This window comes from Haliotis rufescens, unplaced genomic scaffold (assembly GCF_023055435.1).
Source record: "Haliotis rufescens isolate VD_foot unplaced genomic scaffold, xgHalRufe1.0.p SCAF_7, whole genome shotgun sequence".
Classification (NCBI taxonomy): domain Eukaryota; kingdom Metazoa; phylum Mollusca; class Gastropoda; order Lepetellida; family Haliotidae; genus Haliotis; species Haliotis rufescens.
In genome coordinates, this window is record NW_025964361.1 from 16,512,242 (window position 1) to 16,537,035 (window position 24,794).

The 24,794-nt window shown below is 44.7% G+C and overlaps 1 protein-coding gene across 3 annotated transcripts in view; it reads left to right on the forward strand.

Moving 5' to 3' along the window:
• LOC124123795 overlaps positions 1–21,193 on the forward strand; it is a 75,631-nt gene extending 54,438 nt beyond the window's left edge. For 2 of the 3 annotated variants that reach the window (XM_048387837.1, XM_048387838.1), the window contains exons 5-12: positions 5,809–5,844; positions 6,046–6,207; positions 11,429–12,531; positions 12,976–13,072; positions 15,713–15,763; positions 16,238–16,309; positions 17,801–18,214; positions 18,422–21,193. In XM_048387837.1, coding sequence (XP_048243794.1) covers positions 5,809–5,844; positions 6,046–6,207; positions 11,429–12,531; positions 12,976–13,072; positions 15,713–15,763; positions 16,238–16,309; positions 17,801–18,214; positions 18,422–18,864 — 2,378 coding nt within the window. In that variant the 3' untranslated portion in view covers positions 18,865–21,193. The remainder of the gene's footprint in view (positions 1–5,808; positions 5,845–6,045; positions 6,208–11,428; positions 12,532–12,975; positions 13,073–15,712; positions 15,764–16,237; positions 16,310–17,800; positions 18,215–18,421) is intronic. The other variant, XM_048387839.1, reaches the window with a different exon arrangement.
• The last annotated feature ends 3,601 nt before the right edge of the window (positions 21,194–24,794 follow it).

Below are 24,794 nucleotides of genomic sequence, written 5' to 3' on the forward strand. Positions count from 1 at the left end.
TCCAACTGAGTCTGCACGTATCCCACATCAGCCTTTTTCATCCACGGAGTGTGTGCGTATTCCACATCAGCTGTTTCATCCACGGAGTGTGTGCGTATCCCACATTAGCGTTTTCACCCACTGAGTCTGTATGTATCCCACATCAGCTCTGTTTCCCCCACTGAGTCTATATGTATCCCACATCAGCTCTATTTCACCCACTGAGTCTGTACGTATCCCACATCAGCTGTTTCACCCACTGAGTCTGTACGTATCCCACACCAGCTGTTTCACCCACTCAGTCTGTACGTATCCCACATCAGCTCTGTTTCACCCACTGAGTCTGAACGTATCCTACATTAGCTGTTTCACCCACTGAGTCTGTATGTATTACACCTAAGCTCTGTTTCACCCACTGAGTCTGTACGTATCCCACATCAGCTCTGTTTCCCCCACTGAGTCTGTACGTATCCTACATCAGCTGTTTCACCCACTGAGTCTGTACGTATCCCACATCAACTGTTTCACCCGCTCAGTTAGTACGTATCCCACATCAGCTCTGTTTTAACCCACTGAGTCTGTAAGTATCCCTCATCAACTGTCTCACCCTCTGAGTCTGTACGTATCACACATCAGCTCTGTTTCCCCACTGAGTTTGTACGTCTCCCACATCTGCTGTTTCCCCACTGAGTCTGTAAGTATCCCACATCAGCTCTATTTTAACCCACTGAGTCTGTACGTATCGCATATCTGCTGTTTCCCCACTGAGTCTGTACGTATCCCACATCAGCTCTATTTCACCCACTGAGTCTGTACGTATCCCACATCAGCTCAGTTTCACCCACTGAGTCTGTACGTATCACACATCAGCTCTGTTTCACCCACTGAGTCTGTACGTATCCCACATCAGCTCTGTTTCACCCACTGAGTCTGAACGTATCCTACATTAGCTGTTTCACCCACTGAGTCTGTATGTATCCCACATCAGCTCTGTTTCACCCACTGAGTCTGTACGTATCCCACATCAGCTCTGTTTCACCCACTGAGTCTGTACGTATCCTACATCAGCTGTTTCACCCACTGAGTCTGTACGTATCCCACATCAACTGTTTCACCCGCTCAGTTAGTACGTATCCCACATCAGCTCTGTTTTAACCCACTGAGTCTGTACGTATCCCACATCAACTGTCTCACCCTCTGAGTCTGTACGTATCACACATCAGCTCTGTTTCCCCACTGAGTCTGTACGTCTCCCACATCTGCTGTTTCCCCACTGAGTCTGTAAGTATCCCACATCAGCTCTATTTTAACACACTGAGTCTGTACGTATCCCACATCAGCTCTGTTTCACCCACTGAGTCTGTACGTATCCTACATCAGCTCTGTTTCACCCACTGAGTCTGTATGTATCCCACATCAGCTCTGTTCCACCCACTGAGTCTGTACGTATCCCACATCAGCTCTGTTTTAACCCACTGAGTCTGTGCGTATCCCACATCAGTTCTGTAGATCGATGCTCATTATCTCAATTACTAGATTGCCTGGTCTAGACCCGATTCACATATAGCACTCTGATTGCGTCTCTAAGTATGTGCTGCGTCAGCTCTCCAACTGAGTCTGCACGTATCCCACATCAGCCTTTTTCATCCACGGAGTGTGTGCGTATTCCACATCAGCTGTTTCATCCACGGAGTGTGTGCGTATCCCACATTAGCGTTTTCACCCACTGAGTCTGTATGTATCCCACATCAGCTCTGTTTCCCCCACTGAGTCTATATGTATCCCACATCAGCTCTATTTCACCCACTGAGTCTGTACGTATCCCACATCAGCTGTTTCACCCACTGAGTCTGTACGTATCCCACATCAGCTGTTTCACCCACTCAGTCTGTACGTATCCCACATCTGCTGCTTCCCCACTGAGACTGTACGTATCCGACATCTGCTGTTTCACCCACTGAGTCTGTACGTATCCCACATCACCTCTATTTCACCCACTGAGTCTGTACGTATCCTACATCAGCTGTTTCACCCACTGAGTCTGTATGTATTACACCTAAGCTCTGTTTCACCCACTGAGTCTGTACGTATCCCACATCTGCTGCTTCACCCACTGAGTCTGTACGTATCCCACATCAGCTCTGTTTCACCCACTGAGTCTGAACGTATCCTACATTAGCTGTTTCACCCACTGAGTCTGTATGTATTACACCTAAGCTCTGTTTCACCCACTGAGTCTGTACGTATCCCACATCAGCTCTGTTTCACCCACTGAGTCTGTACGTATCCTACATTAGCTGTTTCACCCACTGAGTCTGTACGTATCCCACATCAACTGTTTCACTCGCTCAGTTAGTACGTATCCCACATCAGCTCTATTTTAACCCACTGAGTCTGTAAGTATCCCACATCAACTGTCTCACCCTCTGAGTCTGTACGTATCACACATCAGCTCTGTTTCCCCATTGAGTCTGTACGTCTCCCACATCTGCTGTTTCCCCACTGAGTCTGTAAGTATCCCACAACAGCTCTATTTTAACACACTGAGTCTGTACGTATCGCACATCTGCTGTTTCCCCACTGAGTCTGTACGTATCCCACATCAGCTGTTTCACCCACTGAGTCTGTATGTATCCCACATCAGCTCTGTTTCACCCACTGAGTCTGTACGTATCCCACATCAGCTCTGTTTCACCCACTGAGTCTGTATGTATCCCACATCACCTCTATTTCACCCACTGAGTCTGTACGTATCCCACATCAGCTGTTTCACCCACTGAGTCTGTATGTATCCCACATCACCTCTATTTCACCCACTGAGTCTGTACGTATCCCACATCAGCTGTTTCACCCACTGAGTCTGTACGTATCCCACATCAGCTCTGTTTCCCAACTGAGTCTGTACGTATCCGACATCTGCTGTTTCCCCACTGAGTCTGTACGTATCCCACATCTGCTGCTTCCCCACTGAGACTGTACGTATCGCACATCTGCTGCTTCCCCACTGAGACTGTACGTATCCCACATCTGCTGTTTCACCCACTGAGTCTGTACGTATCCCACATCACCTCTATTTCACCCACTGAGTCTGTACGTATCCTACATCAGCTGTTTCACCCACTGAGTCTGTATGTATTACACCTAAGCTCTGTTTCACCCACTGAGTCTGTACGTATCCGACATCTGCTGTTTCACCCACTGAGTCTGTACGTATCCCATATCAGCTCTGTTTCACCCACTGAGTCTGAACGTATCCTACATTAGCTGTTTCACCCACTGAGTCTGTACGTATTACACCTAAGCTCTGTTTCACCCACTGAGTCTGTACGTCTCCCACATCAGCTCTGTTTCACCCACTGAGTCTGTACGTATCCTACATCAGCTGTTTCACCCGCTCAGTTAGTACGTATCCCACATCAGCTCTGTTTTAACCCACTGAGTCTGTAAGTATCCCACATCAACTGTCTCACCCTCTGAGTCTGTACGTATCACACATCAGCTCTGTTTCCCCACTGAGTTTGTACGTCTCCCACATCTGCTGTTTCCCCACTGAGTCTGTAAGTATCCCACATCAGCTCTATTTTAACACACTGAGTCTGTACGTATCGCACATCTGCTGTTTCCCCACTGAGTCTGTACGTATCCCACATCAGCTGTTTCACCCACTGAGTCTGTACGTATCCCACATCAGCTCTGTTTCACCCACTGAGTCTGTACGTATCCCACATCAGCTCTGTTTTAACCCACTGAGTCTGTGCGTATCCCACATCAGTTCTGTAGATCGATGCTCATTATCTCAATTACTAGATTGCCTGGTCTAGACCCGATTCACATATAGCACTCTGATTGCGTCTCTAAGTATGTGCTACGTCAGCTCTCCAACTGAGTCTGCACGTATCCCACATCAGCCTTTTTCATCCACGGAGTGTGTGCGTATCCCACATTAGCGTTTTCACCCACTGAGTCTGTATGTATCCCACATCAGCTCTGTTTCCCCCACTGAGTCTGTATGTATCCCACATCAGCTCTGTTTCACCCACTGAGTCTGTATGTATCCCACATCAGCTCTGTTTCACCCACTGTGTCTGCACGTATCCCACTTCAGATCTGTTTCATCCACTGAGTCTGTACGTATTACACATCAGCTGTTTCCCCACTGAATCTGTACGTATTACACATCAGCTCAGTTATACCCACTGAATCTGTACGTATTTGACATCTGCTCAGTTTCACCCATTGAATCTGTACGTATTACACATCAGCTCAGTTTCACCCACTGAATCTGTACGTATTACACATCTGCTGTTTCACCCACTGAATCTGTACGTATTACACATCAGCTCTGTTTCACCCACTGAATCTGTACGTATTACACATCAGCTCTGTTTCACCAACTGAGTCTGTATGTATCCCACATCAGCTCTGTTTCACCCACTGAGTCTGTATCTATCCCACATCAGCTCTGTTTCAACCACAGACTCTGCACGCATCCCACTTCAGATCTGTTTCATCCACTGAGTCTGTATGTATCCCACATCAGCTCTGTTTCACCCACTGAGTCTGTATGTATCCCACATCAGCTCTGTTTCACCAACTGATTCTGCACGTATCCCACTTCAGATCTGTTTCATCCACTGAGTCTGTACGTATTACACATCAGCTGTTTCCCCACTAAATCTGTACGTATTACACATCAGCTCAGTTTCACCCACTGAGTCTGTACGTATCCCACATCTGCTGTTTCACCCACTGAGTCTGTACGTATTACACATCAGCTCAGTTTCACCCACTGAGTCTGTACGTATTACACATCAGCTCAGTTTCACCCACTGAATCTGTACGTATTACACATCTGCTGTTTCACCCCCTGAATCTGTACGTATTACACATCAGCTCAGTTTCACCCACTGAATCTGTACGTATTACACATCTGCTGTTTCACCCCCTGAATCTGTACGTATTACACATCAGCTCTGTTTCACCCACTGAGTCTGTACGTATTACACATCAGCTCAGTTTCACCCACTGAGTCTGTACGTATTGCACGTCTGCTGTTTCACCCACTGAATCTGTACGCATTACACATCAGCTCAGTTTCACCCACTGAATCTGTACGGTTTACATATCTGCTGTTTCACCCACTGAATCTGTACGTATTACACATCCGCTCTGTTTCACCCACTGAGTCTGTACGTATTACACATCTGCTGTTTCATCCACTGAATCTGTACGTATTACACATCAGCTCAGTTTCACCCACTGAATCTGTACGTATTACACATCTGCTGTTTCACCCACTGAATCTGTACGTATTACACATCAGCTCAGTTTCACCCACTGAATCTGTACGTATTACACATCTGCTGTTTCACCCACTGAATCTGTACGTATTACACAACCGCTGTTTCACCCACTGAATCTGTACGTATTGCACATCTGCTGTTTCACCCACTGAATCTGTACGTATTACACATCCGCTCTGTTTCACCCACTGAGTCTGTACGTATACCACATCTGCTGTTTCACCCACTGAGTCTGTACGTATTACACATCAGCTCAGTTTCACCCACTGAATCTGTACGTATTACACATCAGCTCAGTTTCACCCACGGATTCTGTACGTATCCCACATCAGCTGTTTCACCAACTGAGTCTGTACGTATTACACATGAGCTCTGTAGCTCGATGCTCATCATCTCACCCACTGTAACCTGGTCTAGACTCGATTCACAGACCGCCGCCATATAGCACTCTGAGTGTGTCTCTGAGTAGGTGCTATTGTAGACACCGTATTGTATTTGGCGACTGTATCAACCACTTTCCTTTCAGATTATGTTGGGAAGGACTGCTCTGTCATTGTGTCAGGTAAGTGCATGGGTATACACGTAGCTGATATAAATGCTATTTTCTCTATAAAGAGCTTCATGCTAAACCGCAAATTCAAATGGATTGCATTTTTTATACTGAACAGGTTTGTCTATCAAACATGATTAATTGTCCTTGATTAATTGACATGTACATGGTTGCACTGGGGAAACTGCATTTAAGAGTAATTTCTTTGTGCAGGTGACCGAGATGTCTATGGAACAAGATTTGTGTTTGTGTTCCCCTACCATACCCCTGATCCTGCCCTAACTGTGGCTGTATATCTATCTAAACCCGGCGTCGACGTCACATTGCAGACACCCAATCTCCCAGGGCAAGTCAACACTACACGGACTCTGTCAGGTGAGTTGTCATGTGTTACACGCGGCCCAGGCGAGTTGTCATGTGTTACACCCGGACCAGGCGAGTTCTCATGTGCTACACTCTGTCAGGCGAGTTGTCATGTGCTACACCCTGTTAGGTGGGTTGTCATGTGTTACACCCGGGTGAGGTGAGTTGTTAGGTGCTACACTCTTCTAGGTGAGTTGTCATGTGCTACACCCTGTCAGGTGAGTTGTCATGTGCTACACTCTTTCAGTTGAGTTGTCATGTGCTACACCCGGGCCAGGTGAGTTGTCATGTGCTACACTATGTCAGGTGAGTTGTCATGTGTTACACATAGATCAGGTGAGTTGTCACGTGCTACAACCCGGATCAGTTGAATTGTCATGTGCTACACCCGGTCCAGTCTAGTTGTCATGTGTTACACCCGGGTCAGGGGAGTTGTCATGTGCTACACCCGGGCCAGGTGAGTTGTCATGTGCTACAACCTGGTCAGGTGAGTTGTCACGTGCTACACCCGGGCCAGGGGAGTTGTTACGTGCTACACCTTGTCAGGTGAGTTGTCATGTGCTACACCCGGGCCAGGTGAGTTGTCGAGGGCTACAAACGGGTCAGGTGAGTTGTCATGTGTTACACCCAGGTCAGGCGAGTTGTCATATGTTATACCCGGGTGAGGTGAGTTGTCATGTGCTACACCATGTCAGGTGAGTTGTCATGTGCTACATCCAGGGCAGTCGAGTTGTCATGTGCTACACCCTGTCAGGTGAGTAATCATGTGTTACACGCGGGTCAGGTGAGTTATCATGTGCTACAACCCGGATCAGGTCAGTTGTCATGTGCTACACCCGGGTCAGGCGAGTTGTCATGTGTTACACATGGGTCAGGTGAGTTGTCACGTTCTACAACCCGGATCAGGTGAGTTGTCATGTGCTACACCCGGGCCGGGCTAGTTGTCATGTGCTACACCTGGGTCAGGGGAGTTGTCATGTGCTACACCCGGGCCAGGCGAGTTGTCATGTGCTTCACCTGGGCCAGGGGAGTTGTCATGTGCTACAACCCGGGTCAGGCGAGTTGTCATGTGGTACACCCGGGCCAGGAGAGTTGTCATGTGCTACACCCGGGCCAGGCGAGTTGTCATGTGCTACATCCGGGCCAGGTGAGTTGTCATGTGTTACACCCAGGTCAGGCGAGTTGTCATATGTTACATCCGGGTGAGGTGAGTTGTCATGTGCAACACCCGTGGCAGGTGAGTTAACACGTGCTACACTCTGTTAGGTGAGTTGTCATGTGCTACACCCGGGCCAGGTGAGTTGTGATGTGTTACACCCAGGTCAGGCGAGTTGTCATGTGCTACACCCGGGCTAAGTGAGTTGTCATGTGCTACAACCTGGTCAGGTGAGTTGTCATGTCTTACATCCGGGTGAGCTAAGTTGTTATTATGTGCTACACTCTTCCCGGTGAGTTGTCATGTGTTACACCCTGTCAGGTGAGTTGTCACGTGCTACACTCTGTCAGGTGAGTTGTCATGTTCTACACCCGGGCCAGGTGAGTTGTGATGTGTTACACACGGATCAGTCGAGTTGTCATGTGCTACAACCCGGGCTAAGTGAGTTGTCATATGTTACACCCGGGTGAGGTGAGTTGCTACAGGCTACACTCTTCCAGGTGAGTTGTCATTTGCTACACCCTGTCAGGTGAGTTGTCATCTGCTTCACCAGGGGCAGGTGAGTTGTGATGTGTTACAACCGGGTGAGGTAAGTTGTCATGTGCTACAACCCGGTCAGATGAGTTGTCAAGTGTTACATCCGGGTGAGGTGAGTTGTTACATGCAATGCTCTTCCAGGTGAGTTGTCATGTGCTACACCCTGTCAGGTGAGTTGTCATGTGCTACACCCGGGCCAGGCGAGTTGTCATGTGCTACACAGGTCAGGCGAGTTGTCATATGTTACACCCGGGTGAGGTGAGTTGTCATGTGCTACACTCTGTCAGGTGAGTTGTCATGTGCTACACCATGTTAGGTGGGTTGTCAAGTGTTACATCCGGGTGAGGTGAGTTGTTACATGCAATGCTCTTCCAGGTGAGTTGTCATGTGCTACACCCTGTCAGGTGAGTTGTCATGTGCTACACCCGGGCCAGGCGAGTTGTCATGTGCTACACAGGTCAGGTGAGTTGTTATGTGTTACACCCAGGTCAGGCGAGTTGTCATATGTTACACCCGGGTGAGGTGAGTTGTCATGTGCTTCACCCGAGCAGGTGAGTTGTCACGTGCTTCACTCTGTCAGGTGAGTTGGCATGTGCTACACCCGGGCCAGGTGAGATGTGTTGTGTTACACACGGGTTAGGCGAGTTGTCATATGTTACACCCGGGTGAGGTCAGTTGTCATATGTTACACCCGGGTGAGGTGAGTTGTCATGTGCTTCACCCGGGGCAGGTGAGTTGTCACGTACTACACTCTGTCAGGTGAGTTGTCATGTGCTACACCCGGGCCAGGTGAGATGTGTTGTGTTACACACCGGTCAGGCGAGTTGTCATATGTTACACCCGGGTGAGGTGAGTTGTCATGTGCTACACTCTGTCAGGTGAGTTGTCATGTGCTACACCATGTTAGGTGGGTTGTCATGTGCTACACCCGGGTCAGGGAAGTTGTCATGTGCTACGACCGGGCCAGGTGAGTTGTCATGTGCTACAACTCGGCCAGGGGAGTTGTCATGTGCTACACCCGGGGCAGGTGAGTTGTCACGTGCTACACTCTGTCAGGTGAGTTGTCATGCGCTACACCCGGGCTAGGTGAGTTGTGATGTGTTACATCCGGGTGAGGTGAGTTGTTATGTGCTACACCGGGTGAGGTGAATTGTCATGTGCTACACCTGGGGCAGGTGAGCTGTCACGTGCTACACTCTGTTAGGTGAGTTGTCATATATTACACACGGGTGAGGTGAGTTGTCATGTGCTACATCCGGGCCAGTTGAGTCGTCATGTGCTAATCTGTCAGGTCAGTTGTCATATGCTACACCCGGGCCAGGTGATTTGTGATGTGTTACACACGGGTGAGGTGAGTTGTCATGTGCTACACCCGGGTGAGGTGAGTCCTCATGTGCTTCAACCCGGTCAGGTGAGTTGTTACGTGCTACACTCTTCCAGGTGAGTTGTCATATGTTACACACGGGTGAGGTGAGTTGTCACGTGCTACATCCGGGCCAGTTGAGTCGTCACGTGCTAATCTGTCAGGTCAGTTGTCATGTGCTACACCCGGGCCAGGTGATTTGTGATGTGTTACACACGGGTGAGGTGAGTTGTCATGTGCTACACCCGGGTGAGGTGAGTTGTCATGAGCTACACTCTGTCAGGTGAGTTGTCATGTGCTACACTCTGTCAGGTGAGTTGTCATGTGCTTCACCCGAGCAGGTGAGTTGTCACGTGCTTCACTCTGTCAGGTGAGTTGGCATGTGCTACACCCGGGCCAGGTGAGATGTGTTGTGTTACACACGGGTCAGGCGAGTTGTCATATGTTACACCCGGGTGAGGTCAGTTGTCATATGTTACACCCGGGTGAGGTGAGTTGTCATGTGCTTCACCCGGGGCAGGTGAGTTGTCACGTACTACACTCTGTCAGGTGAGTTGTCATGTGCTACACCCGGGCCAGGTGAGATGTGTTGTGTTACACACCGGTCAGGCGAGTTGTCATATGTTACACCCGCGTGAGGTGAGTTGTCATGTGCTACACTCTGTCAGGTGAGTTGTCATGTGCTACACCATGTTAGGTGGGTTGTCATGTGCTACACCCGGGCAAGGTGAGTTGTGATGTGTTACACACGGGTCAGGCGAGTTGTCATATGTGACACCCGGGTGAGGTGACTTGTCATGTGCTAAACCCTGTGAGGTGGGTTGTCATGTGCTACACCCTGTCAGGTGAGTTGTCATGTGTTACACACGGGTCAGGTGAGTTGTCATGTGCTACACCCGGACTAGGTGAGTTGTCATGTGCTACAATCCGGTCAGGTGAGTTGTCATGTGCTACACCAGGGGCAGGTGAGATGTGTTGTGTTACACACGGGTCAGGCGAGTTGTCATATGTTACACCCGGGTGAGGTGAGTTGTCATGTGCTACACCCTGTTAGGTTGGTTGTCATGTGCTACACCCGGGTCAGGGAAGTTGTCATGTGCTACGACCGGGCCAGGGGAGTTGTCATGTGCTAAAACCCGGTCAGGTGAGTTGTCATGTGTTACACCCGGTTGAGGTGAGTTGTTACGTGTAACACTCTTCCAGGCTAGTTGTCATGTGCTACACCCAGATGAGATGAGTTGTCATGTGCTACACCCTGTCAGGTGAGTTGTCATGTGCTACACTCTGTCAGGTGAGTTGTCATGTGCTACACCCGGGTCAGGGAAGTTGTCATGTGCTACGACCGGGCCAGGGGAGTTGTCATGTGCTAAAACCCGGTCAGGTGAGTTGTCATGTGTTACACGCAGTTGAGGTGAGTTGTTACGTGTAACACTCTTCCAGGCTAGTTGTCATGTGCTACACCCGGATGAGATGAGTTGTCATGTGTTAAACCCTGTCAGGTGAGTTGTCATGTGCTACACCCGGGGCAGGTGAGTTGTGATGTGTTACAAACGGGTCAGGTGAGTTGTCATATGTTACACCCGGGTGAGGTGAGTTGTCATGTGCTACACTATCTCAGGTGAGTTGTCATGTGCTACAACTCGGTCAGGTGAGTTGTCATGTGCTACACCCGGGTCAGGGGAGTTGTCACCGTCTACACCCCGGATAGGTGAGTACTCACGTGCTACACCCGGGCCAGGCGAGTTGTCATGTGCTACACCCGGGCCACGGAGTTGTCTTGTGTTACACCCGGGTCAGGTGAGTTGTCATGTGTTACACCCGGCCAGGTGAGATGTCATGTGCTACACACGGGCCAGGCGAGTTGTCATGTGCTACACCCGGGGCAGTTGGGACTGGCAGTACATGGGGCTGCATATGTCGGTGCGAACAATTGTGTGGAAGATTATGTGTTTAAATAAAGATATCTACATGTTAAAACGATATATATTATGATAATGTTAGTTATCTTGTATTGGTTCTATTTCCTTTTTCCTTTTTTCAGAAAAGTTCAGGCCAAAGGAAAAACGTCATGTGTTGCCAGAGCTCGAGGTTTAGTCCTGGCTTTCAGCATTTCAGTGTGTCTGTATTCGTTGTCAATATTCGTTATACCCTGTGTCACCAGTGGTGTTGTGTTGCAGGGACAAGCCACAGCTTTGACGTCCCGTATTCCTTTCAAGTGAACGGATCAAGTTCTTCCAATAACACCCTGCTACTAGAAGCATCGGAAGAAGTATCACTTATGATTCTGTCGGCTGATCCATCACCGGATTACTCTGGGGGAGCTTTCAGAGCTCTGCCCATAGACGGGCTTGGTAGAGAGTACATTGCTGCGACTTATTGTGAAGACAACATGTGTTTCATTGACATCTCTGCTGCTCATCCAGACACTGTCGTGACAGTTCTACTTAAGCTTGTGAACAAAAGTCACGTGGTCACCTATGATGGAGCTGAATATGTGCACGGGGAGACTATTATTATTAGTCTGGCTATGTACGAATCCGCTCAGGTACTGAGTGCAGTTGACATGACGGGGTCTAAGATTACAGCAACCAAGCCAGTAGCCGTCATTACAGGGGGTCAGTTTACCAGGGTGATGGGACGTTCCAATAAAGACATGGTCATTGAACAATTAATGCCTCTTCAAACACTTGGGCGTTTAGCTGCAGTTGTCCAAACACCTGGTCGGCTGAGTGTCTGTGCCACGTGTAGAGATCACATCAGAATCATTGCTTCACAGGACAACACCCTGGTTACTTTCAACATGAATGGAACTTCCACTCCTTATTTCTTAATATTTGAAGGGATGTTCCAGGACATTATGCTGCTGGACAAAGGCACGATAGAAAGTGACAAACCAATCATGGTTATGCAATTGATGGTTGAATATAGCATTACGATTGACGGAGGGATGGTGCTAGTCATTCCAGTTGAACAATACTCTAACGAAGACCATGTGTTTATACCTCCAACAAATGTTGATACAATAAACCTCCTGGTTATCGCCAACCAGTCAGATACTTTCAATATCTTCTATAACGACAATGTTTTTATGAACTGGGAAAATCTACCCGGAACTATGATGTTAGCCACATCCTCTGCGACGTTTGACAAAGGAGTCACAAATAATATTACTGGATCAGCTGAGTCTATCATTGGTGGACACATTGCCACCAGAATGGCTCTATTCGCACCCGGGACATTTTCCTTCCCGCTGGCCTTTAGACTTGATGCAATCAACCAGGTATTTCTCTGTAAGGTCCATGTCTGTTTCTCGACGAGGTAGTGCATGTGTGCTATTGTCGACGACACAGCATGAATGCAATTCCATCAAAGATATTGATACTCTATTGGAAAATCTTATCCTAAAGACTGTTTTCATTTACAGAGATAACTTGCTTCTCATAATTATGTCAGCCACTGTTGGCCGCCAACACTGCCCCCCAGCAACAAAATCAGATCTCAGATGTGTAGGCCAACGGTAAAAAAACCGCCCAAACTAGTCTGAATGTTGTTTGGCATAAGTTTAATAAATTAACTGTTCATCTGAATCATTCACCATGAAGACCAAAACAAGGCTGGGAAGTTTCTGAACGTTGCAATGTCTGACTACATTCAATACACCTGTTACCTGCCTAATTACTATGACCATCATTATTGTATGCAGAAACTGTTATCTTCTTTTCAGCCGTGTGTATTGACGCCATCAGTTCCTGGAGACAACATCGACAACGACTGTGACGGATTGATTGATGAGGAGAACTGCACCATTGGCATCTCAGACGGTATGCGCGAGTTGTCACAGTAACAATAGGTCATGTGTGAATGATAGCGTTAAAATGTCTCGGGCAGCAAAATGTACACATGCAGCCCTTTACTAAACTTACAGTGATAATCCGGGAGCATCGTCTAACCCTTACAGTAAGGAAACAACAATCATGTGGTAACAGTGACTAGTTGCTGTAGTAAGGTAAAAACGATAATAGTGAGTGAGTGAGTTTGGTTTTACGTCGCTCTTAGCAATATTCCAGCAATATCACGGCGGGGGACACCAGAAATGGGCTTCACACATTGTACTCATGTCGGGATTCGAAGCCGGGTCTTCGGCGTGACGAGCGAGCGCTTTAACCACTAGGCTACCCGACCGCCCCTAAAAAAACGATAATATGTTATTACTAACTAGTCACTGTACTAACTAAATGAAACAGCGATAATGTCGTAACACGGACTAGTTAATGTCAGTAACACTGACCAGTTGATGTAGTAACTAAATGAAACAACGATAATCCCGTAACACAGTCTAGTTGATGTAGTAAGGAAACAACGATAATGCCGTAAAACAGTCTAGTTGATGTAGTTACTTAAGGAAACAACGATAATGCTGTAACACAGTCTACTTGATATATAAAGAAACAACGATAATGCTGTAACACAGTCTAGTTGATGTAGTAAGGAAACAACGATAATGCTGTAACACAGTCTAGTTGATGTAGTTACTAAAGAGAAACAACGATAATGGTGTAACACAGTCTAGTTGATGTAGTAAGGAAACAACGATAATGCCGTAACACAGTCTAGTTGATGTAGTAAGGAAACAACGATAATGCTGTAACACAGTCTAGTTGATGTAGTAAGGACACAATGATAATGCCGTAACACTGACTAGTTGATCTAGTGACTAAGCGAAACAGCGATAATGCCGTAACACAGTCTACTTGATGTAGTAACTTAGGGAAACAGCGATAATGCCATAACACAGTCTACTTGATGTAGTAACTAAGGGAAACAGCGATAATGGCGTAACACAGTCTACTTGATGTAGTAACTAAAGGAAACAACGATAATGCCATAACACAGTCTAGGTGATGCAGTAACTAAGGGAAACAGCGATAATGCCGTAACACTGACTAGTTGATGTAGTAACTAAGGGAAACAGCGATAATGGCGTAACACAGTCTACTTGATGTAGTAACTAAAGGAAACAACGATAATGCCGTAACACAGTCTACTTGATGTAGTAAGGAAACAGCGATAATGCCATAACACAGTCTACTTGATGTAGTAACTAAAGGAAACAACGATAATGCCGTAACACTGACTAGTTGATGTAGTAACTAAGGGAAACAGCGATAATGGCGTAACACTGACTAGTTGATGTCAGTAACACTGACCAGTTGATGTAGTAACTAAAGGAAACAGCGATAATGCTATAACACTCACTAGTTGATATAGTAAGGAAACAACAATAATGCCGTAAAACAGTCTAATTTATTTCGTAAGAAAATAGCGATAATGCCGTAACACTGACTAGTTGATCTAGTGACTAAAGGAAACAGAGATAATGCTGTAACACAGTCTAGTTGGTGTAGTAACTCAGGGAAACAGCGATAATGCCATAACACTGATTAGTTGATGTAGTAAGGAAACAGCGATTATGCCGTCACACAGTCTACTTGATGTAGTAAGGAAACAACGATAATGCCGTAACACAGTCTAGTTGATGTAGTAAGGAAACAACGATAATGCCGTAACACAGTCTAGTTGATGTAGTAAGGAAACAACGATAATTCCGTAACACAGTCTAGTTGATGTAGTAAGGAAACAACGATAATGCCGTAACACAGTCTTGTTGATGTAGTAAGGAAACAACGATAATGCCGTAACACAGTCTAGTTGATGTAGTTACTAAAGGAAACAACGATAATGCCGTAACACTGAATAATTGATGTAGTAAGGAAACAATGATAATGCCGTAACACTGATTAGTTGATGTAGTAAGGAAATAACGATAATGCTTGAGCACAGTCTAGTTGATGTAGTAAGGAAACAACGATAATGCCGTTACACAGACTAGTTGATGTAGTAAGGAAACAACGATAATGCTGTAACACAGTCTACTTGATGTAGTAAGGAAACAACGATAATGCTGTAACACAGTCTAGTTGATGTAGTAAGGAAACAACGATAATGCCGTAACACAGTCTAGTTGATGTAGTAAGGAAACAACGATAATGCTGTAACACAGTCTACTTGATGTAGTAAGGAAACAACGATAATGCCGTAACACAGTCTACTTGATGTAGTAACTAAGGGAAACAGCGATAATGCCGTAACACTGACAAGTTGATATAGCATCGACTAATTGTTACAGTAAGGAAACAACAATGATGCGGTAACACAGACCAGGTGAAAACAACATAAATGTTACAATCTAACACAATGTGCAAGGTATAGTTTATACAAGTAACTAGCTATCCTGGTATGTGTATCACAAAACACTATGAGAAATATGTACTTGCAATGTTCCCTTTCTTTGACTTCGTACTCGAATCATAACCACTTTGACGCGTCTTTGAAAATGGGTATCATTTTGAATGTTGTTTGGTATTTGAAAGTGTAATTCCTACATGAGTTTCTACCTGCAGATGGGGACTATGATGGCATGTTTGACGAGGACTGTAAGGAGGCAGCTGTTGGTATGTGTTGTGTATGTCTATGTTAATCTTTAACTGCAACACTGCATGTGGTACTTACATTTCTACATACCTAGCACCAGTCAAAAGTTATGATGTGTGTAGGCTTGTACTATCACAGCACCATGAATATATAGTTCCTTCAGCCATGCGAATACATGTATACCACAAACAATTGCTACATAAATAGTGGACCTGGCTAACGCTGATACAATTTACTTTGCAAAGAGCCGTTCCCTGTGGAATTGGGTGTTATTTCACAGGTAGCACGTGTGGGCTAAAAACTACAAAACAGATTGTTAAACGTCTTAGCTTTGTGGTTCATGTGTGACTTGGTCGTGATGTGAAACCCACAAATTACATGGCGATTCAGTACAAGAAAAGTTTCATTTATGAAATGTTTGTCTCTATTTAAGAGAAGCATTTAGAGGAATGAAGTTATTAAATCAAACTGTGTTTCCAATAATTACTTTCCAGCATCATCATCGACAATGCAAGCGTCCGCCATAACTGGGGCACCTGTTGACCACACAGTGACTAGTACGGAAGGTGAGAACCCTGTGAGGAAGCACCCATACACATTTCTTAGCCAGCATTTTAACACTGGGCAAGCTTGACGCCTTTGCTGTGACAGGTTTCGCTCACCATGGGTTAGAATCAAAGAATCGTAGACATTGTGTTGATTGGTTTGTCAGCACAATCCTCGCGATAAGCACCTACAACCTACTTCATTTTCGCTTGACAAGTTCCGATCAGCTAAAAAACTAAATATTTATAACTTCGTCCTATATAAAGTATATTGAATGAGGTTATCATGATAAAAGTGTAAAAAAGTGACAATGCCCCACCCCTGCCACAAAGGAAACTATAGATGGTACTTGTTATGACGGTACATGAAGTATCAAACAAGGGAACTATGCTGGGTACATGTTGTGAAGGTACATGAAGTATCAAACAAGGGAACTATGCTGGGTACATGTTGTGAAGGTACATGAAGTATCAAACAAGGGAACTATGCTGGGTACATGTTGTGAAGGTACATGAAGTATCGAACTAGGGAACTAGAGTGGGTACATGTTGTGAAGGTACATGAAGTATCAAACAAGGGAACTATGCTGGGTACATGTTGTGAAGGTACATGAAGTATTGAACTAGGGAACTAGAGTGGGTACATGTTGTGAAGGTACATGAAGTATCAAACAAGGGAACTATGCTGGGTACATGTTGTGAAGGTACATAAAGTATCGAAGTAGTGAACTATGGCGGGTACATGTTGTGAAGGTCCATGAAGTATCGAACTAATGTACAGGAAGTATTGAACTAGGGAACTATACTGGGTACATGTTATGAAGGTACATAAAGTATCGAACTAGGGAACTATACTGGGTACATGTTATGAAGGAACACAAAGTATCGAACTAGGGAACTAAAGTGGGTACATGTTGTGAAGGTACATGAAGTATCGAACTAAGGAACTATTCTGGGTACATGTTATGAAGGTACATTAAGTATCGAACTAGGGAATTATTCTGGGTACTTGTGAATGTCACTTCACAAGGAGTGACTGAGTGTTTCGTGTATTCCAGTTAACGTGTGTATTCCACATAACGGCTAGTCAGCTTGATGTGACAGGAAAGCCCGATTTGATGCAGATCTCAGACGTTTACTACTTTGGTGAAACCCAGAAGCACGGGTATAGTGCTGAGAAATCTAGAAACATACTCAGGGTGAACTGGGATTCAGTTCCGCAAGCAAAGGTTTCTGGGCGTGGCCAAGGGAATATAGATGACATACTAAATCGTCATATTAACAACATTAATGAAAAATTTGACCATCATGTGAATTGTCTGTACGTCTTTAATAAACACACTACAAATTCCGTAATTAATTATTTGTTTGATGAATTGTGAACATTGTTTAACATATTATGTTAATGTGGATAATCTGTGTTATGAAAACATTAACTACGAGTTTTGTATTTGACACTACTCCCCCGAGCATCATAAAACATACCTTATACTATTTAAATTTTTCTTTCAGAGTATTCATCTGAACCCGTAATACAATCCACCTCCGAAGATATAGCCACAACCACCTTCGTGAACCCGCCTGCTTCCTCTGTAGAGCATTTGGTATCGTCCACTTCCTCCGAAGGTATTGCCACACCCACCTTCGTGAACCCGCCTGCTTCCTCTGTAGAGCATTTGGTATCGTCCACTTCCTCCGAAGGTATTGCCACACCCACCTTCGTGAACCCGCCTACTTCCTCTGTAGAGCATTTGGTATCGTCCACTTCCTCCGAAGGTATTGCCACACCCACCTTCGTGAACCCGCCTGCTTCCTCTGTAGAGCATTTGGTATCGTCCACTCCCTCCGAAGGTATTGCAACAGCCACCTTCGTGAACCCGCCTGCTTCCTCTGTAGAGCATTTGGTATCGTCCACTTCCTCCGAAGGTATTGCAACAGCCACCTTCGTGAACCCATCTGCTTCCTCTTTAGAACATTTGGTATTATCCTCCTTCATATATCCGTCAACCACCTCTATCGACATGGTGCCGCCCATCTCCTCTCTTGGTAGTTCTCCCAGCGAGTCCCCTGTACACCATAAAACTTCTAGTGTAGACGTATCAATGTTAACATCGCCACCCACCTTTCTTTCAGATGCTTCAGCACAAATAGATACGTCAAGCATCATTCTCAGCTCTACAGAAACACAAGAATCATCTGAAGCTAATACTGCACTGACAGCATCAACCCCTTTTGTAAGTCAGCCCCAACAAACTATAGAGGAGCGATGTACTTGCAAGTGCTCCCCCTGGAAGACTGACATCGCCTCGGAGAGTCTTACACGGGTCGTTGAGAGCATCAAGAAAGAGCTGACTGTAGACAAGGACACAGTGTCCCAAGCCATCAGAAAGAAAACCAGTGCGCCAGATCATCGGCAATCAGCAGTCAGTATGGGATATGTTGGCATAGCTGTCATCTTAAGTCTGTTTGTTGGGATATTTGTGTTGGATGCGGGATCTTTGTATAGAGATCTTCTGTCTTTATTTAAGACGCTGAAAGACAATTGTAGCGTTGGGATAAGCAAACAAGCAACATGAACATAAACAGACAACGCCGACAGTAGGTAATAATCACTATCTCCATTGGATCTACATAGGCGGTGCCCCTCTTTGTTGAGTGCCCTAAAATCCTAATACACAACACATGCTAATTAAATGACAACAAAGATACGAACACCAAACATTGGTGAATAACATTGCTCACACTGAACCTATTCAATGTCTGTCAAGTCAAGTATACCTTTCTCTTCCTCTTTTCTCTTCTGGTAGATCTACCAGTTCCAACACGTCATGTGCAGCCTCTCATACTGTATATACCATCGGAATAAAATAACTGTGCTTCATATCAAGTGGTCATTCGTCTGATCAATGTTTTATCATAACACATTCATTGAAAAAACCCAAACCTGGTCACAGGAGACGGAGATACACGTCCTAAAGGAAGGGTGTCCTAACAACTTAACTAACAATGTCAATATAGGGTGTGATCACCATTTGCGTTGATACAGGCGAGGGAGCGGTGATACCAGATGATTGAAAAGACCCTGGAGGATGTTGTTCCAACTGTCAAACAAAGGTTGGTCCAATTGAGCTAGCGCTACCGGCTGGTTTTGGTCCTGTCGTAGGCGTCGCTCCACTTCTCATCCCGGATATGTTCTATTAGGAAAACGTCGTGAGAAACAGGCAGCCATGGCAGTACAGCAATGTTAAGCTGTGTCAAAAAGGCTGTTCAACACGTGCAACATGTGGGTAGGCACTTTCCTGCTGCAACGTGACGGTACGTTTCTGCATTTGCACAAAAGGTCGAACGACGGCGTCCCGTTAGCGTACGCCATTCCAACTGCCATTAGCAATGATTAGTTGTGTTCTCCCATGAGTAGTGATGCCGGTCAATACCATTACACTTCCACCATCATACTGAAGACGTTGAGTAACGCAAGCGTTCTCATGGACACCTGTACATCCTTGCACAACCATCACAACTGTCAAGATGAAACCTGGACTCATCTGTGAACGGTATACTGTCTCAGTCTTGTCTTCTGAACCTCAGATGCTGTTAACACCAAGCTAGTGTGCCTGACGGTGACGCGGAAGCAAAATTGGGCGTACCACTAGAGGTCGGGGCCGGATGTTGTGCTACCTCAACTGGTTGCGTACGGTTCTGCCACTGATTGGTCTCAACCCAGGCATTGTTCGAACTGCTAACGTGGCAGTTTGGTATCGATGCCGTATATGCACCCACCGAATATGGTTCTCTTGACGTGACATCACACTAGGACGACCGTCCCGTTGCAAGCCCTGCTGCCGGTAACGTCCCAAAAGAGATGATATTGTGTTTCGTTCGTGTCTGGCAGTTTCGTTTTCCGCCATTCCTGTTTGAAGCATACCTACGGCGCGTAGACGTTGATTTTTTTATGAGCATCTGATAGCTAAATAATCATCGTGTGCTGTTCACTTTGAAAAAAACACGTGTGTGAGTATCATGCTCCCGACAAACACGCAAATATTCAAATTGTGCGCCGTACATGAACATGCATGTTAAAAATGTGAATCACGACCTTAAAATCTAGGTGACGTGTTCATGAATATGTATTGATAGATGCATTGTTTAATTGGTATTGAACTTATTATGAAACACAGTTACTTGTTTCCGTTAGTACATATACATATATAACGCATGTAATTATTCATACAAATAGTGCCATCAATACTTATATACTTATTACATTTAAAGATCCACGCACGCACGCACGCACGCATGCGCATGCGCACATACCACTTTGCATATAGTAAGACATTTTTTGTGGTTTTTTCGTTTGCTGTTTAAAGCCACACTCCAAAATAGACAAGTAATTCCTTGTTCTGATAAGAATGTTTTTGTTTGTATTTCTAATGTCGCACTCAGCAAGATTAAAGCTCTATGACGGTTATGTCCCAAATATAACACTTGTTATACATGTATGACCATGGTCTGTAAAAAATCGAGTCTGGACCGACAGTCCAGGAATTTATATTTGAGCAACGATCCACGCCGTGCAGTATGTCACGTGTCTGACAAATATGTGCTTACTCTATACGTATACCTACTGTTATTTTTCAACTTTTAGATAATTTATTTCCATACGACGGTTTTGTAGATTCATGCACATGACTACGTCAACTTGGATGTCAATGATCACAATACCTTGTGGTTGATCTTTCAGTAGCGCCATATTGAAAATTTCATTTTCACCCATCACTGTAATTATAGCATCAGTCATTTAGCAAGGTGTTGTTTCATATGTAATGTGTATATTTGTTGTCCATCTGTTCAGCTTGTGTACGACGCAAATAGTCCTTTCACTGATCAACCTGTACAATAAAACTTTTCAACATACTTATGTCGTATATGGAAAAATTGGGCGTGTCCGAGGTATGATCTCAGAAAGGTCATACAACGTCAAACATCAATATGAAAAATTGGCAACAGAAGTTTGACCACAACAAATATCATGATCATCTCTACATGTACATTAAATAACACACTGGTACACGAGTTACAGATGTTGAGAATCAGAGGGTTTGCGACGGACAGACGGACGTCGACAGAATAAGCCCACCTGAACTGTGAGTTGAGGTGAGCTAATAAGTTGATTGGGCGGAAGAAACGCGACAAACAGTAGCCGCTTGGGAAAGGATTAATTGTCAATCTGTGATAAACAACATTACTGGATATTTAACGCCACCGGTATTCGATAAACCATTGACCATAACTTATACCGATCTACCATTGATTCCGAATTTCTATCCAGTACGTGTAAAACGAGTATCTGATTTATGTGTAAAGAATCCACTGATCAAAATCACTGTCCATGAGATTATATGTAGATGTGTTGGTCGTCCATGAGATTATATGTAGACGTGTTGGTCGTCCATGCGATTATATGTAGATGTGTTGGTCGTCCATGCGATTATATGTAGATGTGTTGGTCGTCCATGAGATTATATGTAGATGTGTTGGTCGTCCATGGGATTATATGTAGATGTGTTGGTCGTCCATGAGATTATATGTAGATGTGTTGGTCGTCAATAGGATTATATGTAGATGTGTTGGTCGTCCATGAGATTATATGTAGATGTGTTGGTCGTCCATGGGATTATATGTAGATGTGTTGGTCGTCCATGCGATTATATGTAGATGTGTTGGTCGTCCATGAGATTATATGTAGAGGTGTTGTTCGTCGACGAAATCATATGTAGATGTGTTGCTCGTCCATACAATTATATGTAGATGTGTTGGTCGTCCATGCGATTATATGTAGAGGTGTTGTTCGTCGACGAAATCATATGTAGATGTGTTGGTCGTCCATGAGATTATATGTAGATGTGTTGGTCGTCCATGCGATTATATGTAGATGTGTTGGTCGTCCATGCGATTATATGTAGATGTGTTGGTCGTCCATGAGATTATATGTAGATGTATTGGTCGTCCATGAGATTATATGTAGATGTATTGGTCGTCCATGCGATTATATGTAGATATGTTGGTCGTCGACGAAATCATATGTAGATGTGTTGGTCGTCCATGAGATTATATGTAGATGTGTTGGTCGTCCATGCGATTAAATGTAGATGTGTTGGTCGTCCATGAGATTATATGTAGATGTGTTGGTCGTCCATGAGATTATATGTAGATGTGTTGGTCGTCCATGCGATTATATGTAGATGTGTTGGTCGTCCATGCGATTATATGTAGATGTTTTGGTCGTCCATGCGATTATATGTAGATGTGTTGGTCGTCAATAGGATTATATGTAGATGTGTTGGTCGTCCATGCGATTATATGTAGACGTGTTGGTCGTCCATGGGATTATATGTAGATGTGTTGGTCGTCCATGCGATTATATGTAGATGTGTTGGTCGTCCATGAGATTATATGTAGAGGTGTTGTTCGTCGACGAAATCATATGTAGATGTGTTGCTCGTCCATACAATTATATGTAGATGTGTTGGTCGTCCATGCGATTATATGTAGATACGTTGGTCGTCGACGAAATCATATGTAGATGTGTTGGTCGTCCATGAGAGTATATGTAGATGTGTTGGTCGTCCATGCGATTATATGTAGATGTGTTGGTCGTCCATGCGATTATATGTAGATGTGTTGGTCGTCCATGCGATTATATGTAGATGTGTTGGTCGCCCATTGGATTATATATGTAGATGTGTTGGTCGTCCATGGGATTATATGTAGATGTGTTGGTCGTTCATGCGATTATATGTAGATGTGTTGGTCGTCCATGCGATTATATGTAGATGTGTTGGTCGTCCATGCGATTATATGTAGATGTGTTGGTCGTCCATGCGATTATATGTAGATGTGTTGGTCGCCCATTGGATTATATATGTAGATGTGTTGGTCGTCCATGGGATTATATGTAGATGTGTTGGTCGTTCATGCGATTATATGTAGATGTGTTGGCCGTCCATGAGATTATATGTAGATGTGTTGGTCGTCCATGAGATTATATGTAGATGTGTTGGTCGTCCATGCGATTATATGTAGATATGTTGGTCGTCCATGGGATTATATGTAGATGTGTTGGTCTTCCATGGGATTATATGTAGATGTGTTGGTCGTCCATGCGATTATATGTAGATGTGTTGGTCGTCCATGCGATTATATGTAGATGTGTTGGTCGTCCATGCGATTATATGTAGATGTGTTGGTCGTCCATGGGATTATATGTAGATGTGTTGGTCTTCCACGCGATTATATGTAGATGTGTTGGCCGTCCATGAGATTATATGTAGATGTGTTGGTCGTTCATGCGATTATATGTAGATGTGATGGCCGTCCATGAGATTATATGTAGATGTGTTGGTCGTCCATGAGATTATATATAGATGTGTTGGTCGTCCATGCGATTATATGTTGATGTGTTGGTCGCCCATTGGATTATATATGTAGATGTGTTGGTCGTCCATGGGATTATATGTAGATGTGTTGGTCGTTCATGCGATTATATGTAGATGTGTTGGCCGTCCATGAGATTATATGTAGATGTGTTGGTCGTCCATGAGATTATATGTAGATGTGTTGGTCGTCCATGCGATTATATGTAGATATGTTGGTCGTCCATGGGATTATATGTAGATGTGTTGGTCTTCCATGGGATTATATGTAGATGTGTTGGTCGTCCATGGGATTATATGTAGATGTGTTGGTCGTCCATGCGATTATATGTAGATGTGTTGGTCGTCCATGCGATTATATGTAGATGTGTTGGTCGTCCATGCGATTATATGTAGATGTGTTGGTCGTCCATGCGATTATATGTAGATGTGTTGGTCTTCCATGCGATTATATGTAGAGGTGTTGTTCGTCGACGAAATCATATGTAGATGTGTTGCTCGTCCATGCGATTATATGTAGATGTGTTGGTCTTCCATGCGATTATATGTAGAGGTGTTGTTCGTCGACGAAATCATATGTAGATGTGTTGCTCGTCCATGCGATTATATGTAGATGTGTTGGTCGTTCATGCGATTATATGTAGATGTGTTGGTCGTCCATGAGATTATATGTAGATGTGTTGGTCTTCCATGCGATTATATGTAGATGTGTTGCTCGTCCATGGGATAATATGTAGATGTGTTTGTCGTCCATGAGATTATATGAAGATGTGTTGGTCGACCCACTTAAGACGAAGTGGCGTATGTGTGACAAAATAAAAACAAAGTAACTACGATGTCAGAAATATTAGTCCTTATGTGAACAGTTATAATATGTATTGATGAGATCCGTGAAGGAAAGATAGTATAAAAGTTTCATAAAAATAGAGTGAGTGAGTTGGGTTTAACGCCGCTTTTAACAGTATTCCAGTTATATCACGGTGTGTCAGCTTAATGTGGAAGGAAAGTCCGATGGGATACAGGTCTGAGACGTTTACCACTTCGGTGAAACCCATGAGCACGGGTATGGTGCT